This window comes from Canis aureus, chromosome 7 (genome assembly GCF_053574225.1).
Source record: "Canis aureus isolate CA01 chromosome 7, VMU_Caureus_v.1.0, whole genome shotgun sequence".
In the NCBI taxonomy this organism is placed as follows: Eukaryota; Metazoa; Chordata; class Mammalia; order Carnivora; family Canidae; genus Canis; species Canis aureus.
The window spans coordinates 16385560-16398976 of NC_135617.1; the positions used below are offsets into that span (position 1 = coordinate 16385560).

At 34.2% G+C, this 13417-nt stretch overlaps 1 protein-coding gene across 1 annotated transcript in view; it reads right to left on the minus strand.

Annotated features, from left to right (window-relative positions):
• Positions 1-2284: 2284 nt before the first annotated feature.
• Positions 2285-13417, minus strand: part of LOC144316684 (uncharacterized) — a 507527-nt gene continuing 496394 nt past the window's right edge. Inside the window, exon 8 of the mRNA XM_077902597.1 lies at positions 2285-5575. Within this exon, the coding sequence (XP_077758723.1) occupies positions 5468-5575 (108 nt within the window). The 3' untranslated portion in view covers positions 2285-5467. The remainder of the gene's footprint in view (positions 5576-13417) is intronic.

Here is a 13417-nt window from a genome sequence, read left to right on the forward strand (position 1 = left end):
GTTTTCCACTTTGAAGATTCTGACATGTTTTAATGGTCCTGTCTTTGAAGAAATGAATATCTGCGGGATTCCCTGGTGAGGAAGTTTTCTATTCAGGGAGAAAGAAAGTCCTCTGTTGAAATTATTTACCAGATTATGGTTTTAACCCCGGAGACAGTCTAATCCCTGACAGGGTTATCATCTTTTTGAAAATATTAATATGTTTGGAATAGGTTCTACTTCTGAAGAAATTCTTATTGCTTGGAGGAGGCTATCTTTAAAATTTTAGCAAGTTGTTTTCAAGGATGTTCTGAAGCGTAAGATGACTTCTCTGGGAGAACATTAAAGTAAGAGGTAATTTCTTCTATTGACATTTCCTTACAGAATTTTATGAAAATCAGAATGGAAATAGTATCTTATGAAGTGTGTAAGTCAATGTTCTCATTTGTTACATTAAGTGTTAATTGAAATCCATGTAATTTAAAAATACGTATACACTTTTATTGGTCATCTTTGGCAGTTTAAATATATAAAAGAATCCACAAAAATAATGATTAAATATTAAGTCTGATCTTGGTCTACTAATGAAGGAAAAATCATGCTCTTTATCAGTTATCCATCTTTATTCCATTTTTAAGACACCAAACATTTCTGAAGACAACACAATTATTCCCCATTTGGAGAATTCACATGAGCAAACTGAAGGAAGATGAAAGGAATAAAGGAGGTATAATTACAAATATTTTAATGTTTTTCATAGAGACAAAAAATGAAATAAAAAAAGAAAGGGTGGTAGTAAAGAAATTTTAGGTAATTACAAGAATATTATCTCATTTACTTCCCTGTATGATGTGAAACACAATGAAGAAAGAGCCACAAAATAGTGAGAAAAAAGAATAATGAACTTCAGATGAATCTAATTTTACCAAAAACAGTCAACAGGAACACAATGGTTATTTCAGTAAAGTTTTATTTAAATGTTTTCTTTATTTTCCTGATTTACCATTTGTTCTATTCAAGGAACTATCTAATTTGAAAATATTTTTCTTGCAACTTGAAAATCTCAGGAAGACATATTCTAGGTGTAATTATATAAAAACAGTCTGAAATTACAATAAATCCAGAGTAAAATTTGATGTTTTTCTATAGCTTTGCCTAGCAGTAAAAGCATTTAATCTATAGTTTGGCCCCAGTATCTGGCAGTTTTATGTCCTCTGATCACTTTACACAGTCTCCAGCTAAACTGCAGCCCTCATTTTCCTGAACACACCTCCATATATTCCTGCTAATTTTGTCTCTCTCTCCTAGAATATCAAGTCAACTTTTATACTAGTTTTAAGGATTATTTTAGTCTGTTCAGGCTGCTATAGCCAAATGCCAGAAACTGAGTAGATTATAAACAACAGAACTTTATAAATTATAGTCTGGAGGCTGGGAAGTCTAAGATCAAGGTATTAAGAAATGAGATCCCACTTCCTGGTTCATAGGCAATGTCTTTCCTCTGTGACCTCACTTTGAAGGAAAAAAACTAGCTTTGGGGGATCTTTTTTATAAGGCTATTAATCCCATTCATGAAGGCTCTACTGTCAAGACCTGAGCTCTTCCCAAAAGACCAACCTCCAAATACCACTGGGCATTAAGTTTCAATATATCACCTTTAGGGGGACAAAAACATTCAGTTTATAGCAAGGATCAAGCCAAGTTCTGCTTTTTCCTTGGATCCATGGATGGCATCAGAGCCCCTTGAACCTCAGAATTACCACAATATGTGTTCTCAGAATTACCACAATATGTATGTTTTTGTATATCCCTGGGTCAAGGTCCATTGTTGAATAAATTATAGGAAGACATAGGGACAAGCTCAGTTCTATGTATAACTGTATTTTCAGTTTAATATTTTTTTAGTTTAATATTTTAAAGTTTAGAATCTCTACTATTGTAAAAAGTGAGATTTATTAATGCCTTCATCTTTTTACTGGTTCAAGAGGACCAAATCCAGCCAAATTTAATAAAGTATTGTTTGACTATTCTTTAAAGTTGAATTTTTCCTTGAAAAAGATGTTTATAATATTGTTACTTAATTCTATACCAGATAGCCAATCTAGTTATTGCTAGAGATTATAATGAGAAATAAAATTTTCACTGTATATTCATTACTTTACTTGCTGTTTTTTTATATAAATTTATTTTTTATTGGTGTTCAATTTGCCAACATATAGAATAACACCCAGTGCTCATCCCGTCAAGTGTCCACCTCAGTGCCCATCACCCAGTCACCCCCACCCCCCACCCACCTCCCCTTTCACCACCCCTAGTTAGTTTCCCAGAGTTAGGAGTCTTTCATGTTCTGTCTCCTTTTCTGATATTTCCCACTCATTACTTGCTGTTTTAAAAACTTGGTACCCAGGGATGCCTGGGTGGCTCAGCGGTTGAGTATCTGCCTTTGACTCAGGGCGTGTTCCCAGGGTCTAGGATTGAGTCCCACATCAGGCTCCTGAAGGAAGCCTGCTTCTTCCTCTCTCTATGTCTCTGCCTCTCTTTCTCTGTCTCCCATGCATAGATAAATAAAATTTTAAAAAAGAAAGCTTGGTACATATACAGATAAATCCACTTTTGTTACCTGCTATTTAACTGAATGTGACTCTGTTAACACAGGTTTGCATATATAAGTGTATGTGGATTTAAGTTCCTCCAACATTCCTTCATTTGAATCAATGCACAGTTTGTTCATATAGCAAACAATGACTTCATATGGGAAGAAAAAAAAGAAATGCAAACTACAAATGCAAATCTGGGCACTCAAATTTCATGGTAGAACTTGATATTCTATCAGATAACTTAAAATATGATTAATTACTATTTTAAAGCTATCATTTGAATGAAAACACAAAATTAAATGAAATTCTGATGGAGCACTTCTGTCTGTGGTAGAATAAGTACTTCATGTATAGTATATATGCAGTAAATAGTTGATGACTAATTGATCAATATTGATATGTATACCACATTAGAATAAGGTTATATAAATAGTTATAAAATAATTAGTTTCATTATTCTGTCCTTTTAAGGAACTTAAAAATAGTAATAAAGATAGAATTAAAACTAGTGAAAAATATGAAAGTAGTTAAATAGACATATGAAAATTATATCTACATTCTCAAATTATCTTCAGTATGGAATTCTTTTTCAGAAAGTTGTTAAGAAAAAGGGGAAAAAAATGTGACTTCTTCTAGACCCTTTGTCAATCAGCACCATCACCTGTCCATAGTATTACTCCCCTGCTCTTTCAGACTTTATTTTCTGATTTTGCCCATTCCTATCTGACTTCTGGCAACTTGACTAAAAACAGCTCTTGCTAAGTTCAGCAATGATCTTCAGCCAACAGATGTGATGAACAGTTGCAGTGCTAATTTTAACAGCATTTGATGCTATTTACTACCCTCTCCTTTAAAATTTTCTTCTGGGTTCTTTCTATAGTTTGGCTATTTTGCTATAAACATTAGGGTGCAAGACCCCAGATGTCCATTGACAAATGAATGAATAAAAAGATGTGGTGTATATATACACAGTGGAATACTATTCAGCCATCAAAAAAATAAATAATCCCATTTGCAATGATGTGACTGAAACTGGAAGATATTATGCTAAGCAAATAAGTCAATCAAAGAAAGACAATTACCAGATGATATCACCATCTGTGGAATTTAAGAAACAAAACAGGATCATAGGGGAAGAGAGGGAAAAATAAAACAAGACAAAATCAGAGAGAGAGAGACAAACCACAAGATACTCTTGATCACATGAAATAAAATGAGGATGGCTGGGGGGGAATGGGGCAACTGGGTAATGGACATTAGAGAGGACACGAGATGTAATGGGTATTATGTAAGGTTGATGAATCACTGACCTCTACCTCTAAAACCAATCATACATTATATGTTAATTAATTGAATTAAATAAATTTTTAAAAATTATTTAATTAGAATATTTCTTCTGCTCTCCTTATTTTCCTGGACATATTTTCTAGATTATTTCTTCTTCGCTGTCCCTTTTCCAATATCATCCCCCTTTACCTGGCTGTCAGTGTTGCAACTCTTCACAACTTGGCCCTTTGCTTCTTTGTTAGTATTTTATATTTTCTTCTGTCTCACACATGCACATGCAGTCAATTAATATTTCACCTACTCATCCCATTCTAGATCAAACATGCCATTGTGGAAGTCAGAAACTTCTAAATCATGAAGAAACTTTCTAGGTTGTAGTCCATATACCAAAACCGTCTTCGAATTCTATCATTTTATGTCCTATCTCTTGCCCATTATCTTAGTTCACTGTCTTAGTTACACTACTAGCCCACCCATATTTACTCTGGCCTTAAAGCCATCTTTCCCATTTGTAAATCTCATTCTGTCACTCATTTCTTAGTTAAAGCACTTCAGTGGTTTCTCAATGTTCATAGGATTAAAAACTAACCTGATTTATATGACCTATAAGGCTGGACATATTCAAATTCCTTCCTATCCTTCCAGCTTATTTCACAAAATCCCACTGTCCACTCTTTGCCTGTATACATACTGTCTTTGTTCCAGGATCCTAGATTCAATTATGCCCATATCTTCCCTAGTGCCCTAGGATTCATGGACAAAATTTTCAAGCAGTTTTGTGGGGAAAAAATATGGTTTCTGGAATTGGGAATGTCTAGATTTGAATCCCAGATTATTTGGTACTAGAATTGTGACCTCTGGTTATTACAGAAACTTTCCCAACTTTACTTTCCTCTTCTATGAAATATAGATTGTAATACTTGTTAACAAATGTTCTATGAGAATTAATGTCATACTATATTACATACTTCCCTGACTTGAAGTGGAATTATGTTGATTTATCTTCTAGCTCCCAAGATACATAGACATACCAGGTATTCAATAAGTATCTAATGAATGAAAGTAAAGGAGAGAAAGAGAAAATAGAAGGGAAGGGAAGGGAAGGGAAGGGAAGGGAAGGGAAGGGAAAGGGAAAGGGAAAGGAGAATGTAAATGGATACATTTACAAAAGGAAGGGAAGAGAAAGGAAAAGAAAAGAAAAATTGAAAGAACTTCTATTTTCCAATTCTCTCCTTTCCAATATCCAATTTTTCTGTAAACAACAGATTACTTTGATTTGAATGAATTGTTCATGGAGTAAGAAAAATATAGTTGAGATAAAATAGACAAGAAGAGGATGGAAGAGTGTCAATCTTGTGCAGTTGGGAGAAAGGAAACCTAGATTTGTGAGGGGTGATTCTGGTGGCCTTTGCACCTAAGATAGACTGTAGCATGAAAATTATGAGGGGAGAGAGTACATGTGAAATAATGGAACTGGAAGTGGGTTCAGTGTGGAGGTGAGATGAAAAATGGGGAGGTAAATATAGAAACATTAGAAGGAAACTCGCTAAATGATATTTACAGACTGGCTGTGAGGAATCATGGTGAGTGAATAGATCAAATAACTACTGCATATCATCCGACAAGCATGCATTCCCTTCTTCCATCTTCAGGTTTCTGCTTCTGTTGCACAGGTCACCCGGTTGGAAAGGTAGGGATGATGTTAATGAGAACTGTGGAATGACAAAAGGGATAATTATCTCAGAGGAATGGAAGTGTAGCCATGAATAAAAGCAAGAGAGAAGTCATATGGACAAGGAAAAAGAAAGGGGAAATTAAAAAAACGAAAAACAAAACAGGAAAGTATTAGTGAAATTCTGGGTTAGGGTGGGGTGTGTCCGGTAAATGCCTAAAGGCAGTAGGGTTAGAGGTATTTTACTTCTTACTTCTGGAATAGGGGACCAAATAGGGAAACGTGCCAGTCTGATCTCTGGGAGTTCTTAGCTCTCTCTGATCTGAGTGAATAAGTAATATGAATGGAGGAAAGAAGCAGTAGCTCAACCTCAAGGATTTTAGATGCTGAAGTTCATAGGAAACTAGGAACAAACTTAATGTGAAAAGAACTTGAAAATGGGTAACAGACCTCATAAAATGGAAAGAGCTATAAGTTGCCTTCTTTAAAGCATGTGTGGCAGTTCTGCCTCAAAGAGTTTCTAAAGTCTTTCCTAAATTGAAGGTCTTCTATAAGATCAAACGCTTATGTGAATATGTTTCTTTTCTTTTCTTTCTTTTCTTTTCTTTTCTTTTCGTTAATTCTATCACCTTGTTTATTCTCCTTAGTTCAAATCTGAAGTACTTTGATACTTGCAGTTTTTATAAACAACATGCTTTAAATTCTTTTGAATTTAATTGGCTTTAAATGGAAGATGGTAGGTTAGCTCAGTGCTAATAGTCATATATTTAAATGTTGGTCAAAATGCATACATTGCAAAATATTTAATATTTCCCCAGTGAGAAAAGATGGACCGAAGGAATGTATGCAGTACAACTTATTTAACAATTTTCAATCAAACTGAATTTGCTTTGGCTTTTTTAGGGAATGATTCTTTAAGGAAAATAATGTAAAAAGCAACATGAACGGTCACTGAGGCTATTTTTGTTCTATGTTTCAGACTTAAAATACACCAGGCAAATAGAGTAAGATGCTAAAAAAATATATACTCTACCCTGATTAATGGATGCTATAGATATCTTTCTGCTCTGTCTGCTTGGTTAGCTTTGTTTCAAATGTGATACAGATCTCATGCTGCACAGCAGATCCAGAAATAGTCCATGTTCCTTTAAATTCAGGCAATGCATCATATTCTATTACACTGTGTCACATCAGTCTATGACAGTAAAGCATGAGTTATGTGGATATGGACCAGTAGGTGAACTAGTCCCAACACATGGACGATTTGAAGATCAAGCAAAATATTCTTGTGAAAAAAAATTTTTTAAATGGAATCATAAATAATATAATCAGACACAAAAGACACTGTTTCTTATTTACTTACAAAATCAACATTCCGCATAATCTTTACAAAACTCTGAAAAATGCATCTTAACCACATACATTTATATGATCTGGCTCTTAGATAGAAGTTTCCTATGTCAAATTTCAGTTTTGTTTTTTTTTTCCCCATATATTAGCTATGGGAAAGATAAATAATGCATCAGAGTTTCTCTTCACATCATCTATGTCTAACAAAACAATAATGGGAGATATTAACATGGAGACCACAGAAAAGGCTTTCAAGGATAAGAAATTATGTTTGTTGTAAAAATCCACACGATTCCAATGGGGTTTTAAGGCGGGATATATGAGAAAGTTAAACTGCTACTCATCACTATTACAATTATTAGTAATTAATATTTATTGTGCCGTGATCTACTAGGTGCTGCCGAGTTTTCAGATGTGCATAGTTTTAAGATATACAGGGTTTCAAACAAGAGAGCATTCAAAACTAATTAAAAACAAACTTGAGAATAACATGACAGAACAATTAAAAGAATAGATAGCAATTTAGAATATCACAAATCTAAAGTTCTCCCATACTGATATATGATTATTTAGAATTAAGCATTTAGAATGTTTCACCAAATTGTATATGGAAAGCATGCATTGAATAGGATTGAGAAGAAGCTGGGGAAGATTTCAGATAAAGAGATAGTAACAGAAACAGGAAAACAAAAAGACAAAACAAAACAAGACTCTAGCAATTTTGGCAAACCATTATTATGATATTTCCTACTTAGTGGATTATTCATGAGATTTTTACAGCAGCCTTCTTTGAGCATCTATGTGTCTCTAATCATGCCCCTAAAACTGCCCTTGTGACTTTGAGGAAGAATGTCAGAGAAAAGCCATAAATTATGCAGCAAAAGAAAAAAATATGAGCTGGAAGGGACACCAAAGCTTTGTAATACATATTTGGAGTAGGAAATGACCACACTAATTCGTTTAATCATTCTTTCATTCAATAAACATCAATTATCAGCTATGTATTACAGTGTTCATCAGTCATGTGCTGAATCATATTGGAGCCTGAGGCAAAAAGAAAAATATGTGCCCCTCTATACAACTCATCAAAAAATCTTCCTGTATTTTGAACCCAGTGGAAAAAGTCAATAAAATTCTACAATCAAAACCATAATTATATATAAAAACCTCCACACTGCCCACTCTGTTTGCATGCCATGTTCAACCCTTATAAACTTAACCAGTGCCAGCTGCAGCACTCCCAGACCTCCAGAACTAAGGACCAATTACAAATCACTATGTCAGTCATAAAATAATGCAGGATCATAAAAAGAAGCAGAAATCTATATTTTTAAATTTTTTGATATTTTTTCATTGTGTATTCTTTACATTTTTTTTAAAACAGTGCATTCAAATATTTATCTTGATTATTGTCTATTTGGTGCTCCTTTCCATTTCGTACCTCACTGGCTTTACTCCACAAAATAGAATAGGGTATCTGAATATGGCAGGGTGTCTGCTCTCAAAGAAGTAAAACTTTAAGATGAATTTGTTTCCAAATCAATACCCTCTAGCCTATATTCCCTCCTCCTTTTCCACAGAAGCATGCACACCACATACACACACAAAAAAAAATGTATCTTCAACTTTGCTTAGAGAATGCTACATTTTCTTTCAGTGTTTGCTAGAATATTTATTCCCCAAAGTTTTAATCATTTTTTCAAAATTTTCTATTTTTCCACAGCTCCTTTAAGTTTCACCAATAATTTTAATAAAGTCTTGATTTTTCAGTGCTTTGGGCTTTGAGACATTATTTTACTTTTGTTCATAATGCCAGTTATCTTCCGTTGGTCTCTCCAAAGTCACCCTCCACTCTGCTCTCTGCTATGGGAGGCTAACTCCAGATGGACTCCCACCAACAAGCTTCCTTGCCTTCCAACTCAGAGCTGGATTCAGCCAACAGGGAGTACTAGCAACAGACTGGAAGGATGGAGGAGTGTGAGCTCAGGATATTTACTGCTCTTTTCCTCCCCTGCCAGGTCTCCTCTGTTGGCTATGTTCCTCCACCACTACTTCCAAAGTAATCTTTCTTTTGGATTTTGGTAATTGCTCCCTCTTCTCCCTTTGGGACGAAAGTGATAACAACTGTGTTTTGTTCTGTTTTGTTTTGTTTTTACCAACTCCACTTTTTGGGTTTCCCCTTCAGCTCATCCACATCTTTGTAAATGGTCCCTTTAAAAATAACAATTTTCAATTTATCTATTTCTAGTAGGGACCTTGATTGATACTCCCATTTATCTTGGTGTAGTGATTATTTTGTTTCTCAACATCACTGGGTCACTAATTACTATTTATTTTGATATTCATTTTTACCTCTGTTTTAATTATTTTCTATGTCCTTTTGTTGTTTTTTAACTCTTATGAAATTTGTTAAAATATTAAGATTTATTATTAAATCTTCAAATAATTTGATACATTACTCTGATGCTTTAAACATACTATTCAGAACATGAGTTAACGTTATTTGATAAGGAAGTCTCATTATTATAAGTACAATATACTGTAAAGTAATGCTTTTAAGACTTTTAAAACATTGCACTGGCTCCTGTAGTAAACAATCATAGATCTCATGCAGTCCTACTTCTCTACTTACTTTTGCAATTCAATTTCTCTTTCCCTTCTGCCATTTTACTCAAAATATATTTACAGTAGATCAACAGGAGACACAAAGGTAGGCACAACCAATAATGTACAGGACTTTGTAGTGTCATCTATGTGCCCCTAAGAGGCCTCTTTTTTCTATCTCATTTGATATTTGAATCTTCAATCACCTTGGAAACTAAACATAATAACCAGTACTGAAAGGTCTGGGGACCACTTTAGAGTAGCATGTATGGACTTCTAGTAACTTGACCTAGTGATCATTGCAACTGTTTTATAACTTTGGAAAGCCCATCCCTGGATTTACAACTATCTTTCAGAAAGTTGAAAAATAAGAAATCAGCTACTGGAATGAGTAAAGATTCATAAGCATGGATCCCATGAATAGCTTATAAATGAAATTGATCTTTTATGTCATTTCTAATAAGTATGGAGAACCAAATTTTCAGAGTGTCTAGTAAACTTAAAAATTTTTTCAATGAGGCATTTATTAATAATTGTAACCAAGCATAATATCTTTCAATCTGATAGTTCATGGGAATTATTATCTGTATTATATAGCTAAACAGTGATTTATCAATTGATATGATATTTTAAATTATTTTCCATTGGCTTTTAAGTAAACTTATTCTTTCCATAAACTTTATTTTTTTAAAGATTTTATTTATTCATGAGAGACAAAAATAGAGGCAGAGACATAGGCAGAGGGAGAAGCAGGCTCCCTATGGGGAGCCTGATTCAGGATTCGATCCCAGGACCCCAAGATCATGACCTGAGCCAAAGGCAGATGTTCAACCACTGAACCACCCTGGTACCCCTTTGCATAAGCTTTATTATATTTATGGCTAAAGATCCTTGGATAGCCAAATTTATTCTGCATAGCCAACAGTAGATAGTATGATATTAGAAACATGGAAATGTTGACAATTTATTGAACAAAATATTCTGATGCAACATATTATTTTAAGCAAAAGGGTATAAAATAGGCATACTTTTATCCAATAATGGAATTAGACCTTCACATTTAAATGTATAGATTTCTTTGATATCCAAATCACAGGAGATGATCATAGATATTTTGGCCAATGGATTATACTTCAATGAAATCCCTATACTCACTGAATACATAATGGGAATCTGGCCTAGAGAACCACAATGGAAGGCTTAAAAGCAAAATCTTCTTGGCTTGATTACCAGATCTGCCACTTACTAGTAGATAAATTAATTAACCTCTCTGTGCCTCTGTTTCCCCAATCATTGGGATATTTATAGCAATGTATATCCTATAAGATTCTTGCGAAAATTAGGTAAGTGAGTACATATAAATAGTGTCTATATAGGCAAGTTCCCAAAAATCTTTAGCTGCTCTTGCTACATGTATTACCTCATTTACCATTTTTTTTTTTTTGGACAAGAACACCAAAATACAAATATATATCATTTATCTCTCCACAAGTCCCTAAAATTAAAGCCTACATTTGATCACTGTAATGAGTCACTGTGACCAAATCTCAGATATTTAAATAACAGATCTATTTTATATTTTTATATTATTCAAAGTTCTAAACAGAGGAACTTGTCAAAATAAATAAAACATGGTTTATCCATTAAATCTGACCATAGCCTAACATTGGTTGAATTTGAAGGTAAGGTGGGGAAAAAAAATGAAAAAAGATTTTAAAAGATAATAAGAAGATAGGAAAGGTTTACCAGATAGGATTAAAGCTAAAAGAAGAAGAAGAAGAAGAAAAGAAGAAGGAGAAGAAGAAGAAGAAGAAGAAGAAGAAGAAGAAGAAGAAGAAGAAGAAGAAGAAGAAGAAGAAGAAGAAGGAGAAGAAGAGATAACTTGGCTTTTTTATATATTTCCTAGTTCTCTCTCTAATCTCACTTCTGTCTTTCCCACTATTTTGACTGTGAATTCTCATGTGATATTTACTAAATCACTTTCCACCCCTATTTTCCAGTATACTTTAATTCTGGTCTCATACATTTTATTGGTTTGCATTATAATCTTAATGACATTGCAAAATGTGTATGGTTTAACGTACAATAAAAAAAAATTAACCCCTTCAAAACCGCTTCTTTTCTATGTTGATCATCACTCTTGTCAGCAACAATTGCACATCCATGCATGTTGGGTGAGCATCTGTCTCCTGGTTTGCTTCCTTGTCAAATTTACAGATTATTCTGCATAACTTTTCACCCTGAATCTGCACTCTACATGACATAGGTAAAAAAGCACACAGCCAAGTGCAACGTTCTTTCTTTTTAGAGTGAACATGCAGTGCAAATTCATGCTGTGAGGATCTGCAAAGCTCCTTGAGCCTACAAACAGGTGTGAAAAATGTTGCGACAATCTGGGAAAGCATATTTTAGACAAACTACTATTGTATTATTTAGGTAACAATGAAATTGTTTACCCACAAAAGAGCAGTATACAACACTAATTTTTTTTAAAATGTGAGGGCATAATTTTGTGAATCTAAATTTAAAAGAGTCCCCATCAGAGAATGCACAGGTAAATAATTAAAAAGTCAAAATCAAAATACCAACAATAAGCACATAATTTATACATAAAAAAGACCTGCTTTCTCCAGTTTGCATCACACAAAGAAATATTTCTTTGCAAAAGCTGAAAAGAGTAGAATCCAGATCCTGAATATTTAATAGAAAATAAAATGATATTTATTTTTAAGTGCATTGCACATTCAATACAACTGCATACTCACAACAAATCTATTGCGTTGCCCTGACATAGTTACTGCAAAGGTTTTTCCTTTGCTGTCCCAAGGGCCCAATTGATTTATCTGCCAGAAGCCTAAAGCCCCAAAATAAGATAGCTTTGAGTTTACAGAGGTCATTTTTCATTGTCTAAATAAAAATTTCTAAACAAAAATCTCTCATCCTGTTAACCGCAGGGTCCTTATCTCCCCAGAGGCTACGGCAACCTGAAAGAAGCCATTTCAATTCTTTCATGAAGAAAGATAAAAGCAAGTTTTCGATTAGAAAGCCCAGCAAAGCCTTCTTATTAAATGGTGGTAACAGTAACTAGTTGAAAAGGCAAAACTGTTCTCGAAGGGGGCGGGGGGAAAGAGAGAAATTATTATGCATGAGAGGAACCTTGAATGGGGCTGCGAAGACAATCGGAGACAGTGACATTCGAGGAGGCAAAGGGAAGTTTATGAATCCTTGTAACTCCTCACAGTTGTTCCACCCAGGTCCTTAATAAACTGCCTCGTTTTATCAAGCATGTTCTCTTAATTATGTGTGCCTACTTTTATCAACTAACATTAACTACATGTCACAATAATTATGCATTCAGGCCCATCTTCTCTGATCTGTCATCGTTCAAAGTGCTTAGGCAGCGCACACAGAGGTGGGATGTGGCAGGCGGTCCTGGCTTCAGAATAATAGATTTTGTGAGGCTAAGCTAAAAGGAAATGATCAAAAATGACTTCATAGGCTAAGTTTTGATAAAGAAGATAAACACAGACACTAATGGTGATGCCCTGGGAAACAAACCCGAACCATAAAAGCAAAGGAAGATTTTGCTATTTGGAGAAACCTGCTCTAAGGTGAAGGAGAATGAAAAATATGCCTCATATTTTAACTGAATTCTTTCAGTAGGGTGTAGAAGGAGAAATGAAATAATTCAGAGGGTGTTTACATGAAAACATAAACCTGTTTTTCTACCAGCTAAAGTGCCAGGCCATCATTCCTATTATGTCTAAGATATAGAAAAGGCCAGGGAGGGGAGGGAAGATGATACTTAACTCAGTGAGCAAAATTGTTAAAATTTCTTTTCACGTTTCGTCCCCTAAATGTAGATCCTATTAATATTTTTTAGTTTTTATTAATTTTAAAGTCTGATATAAAGAGAGATACCCCCAGA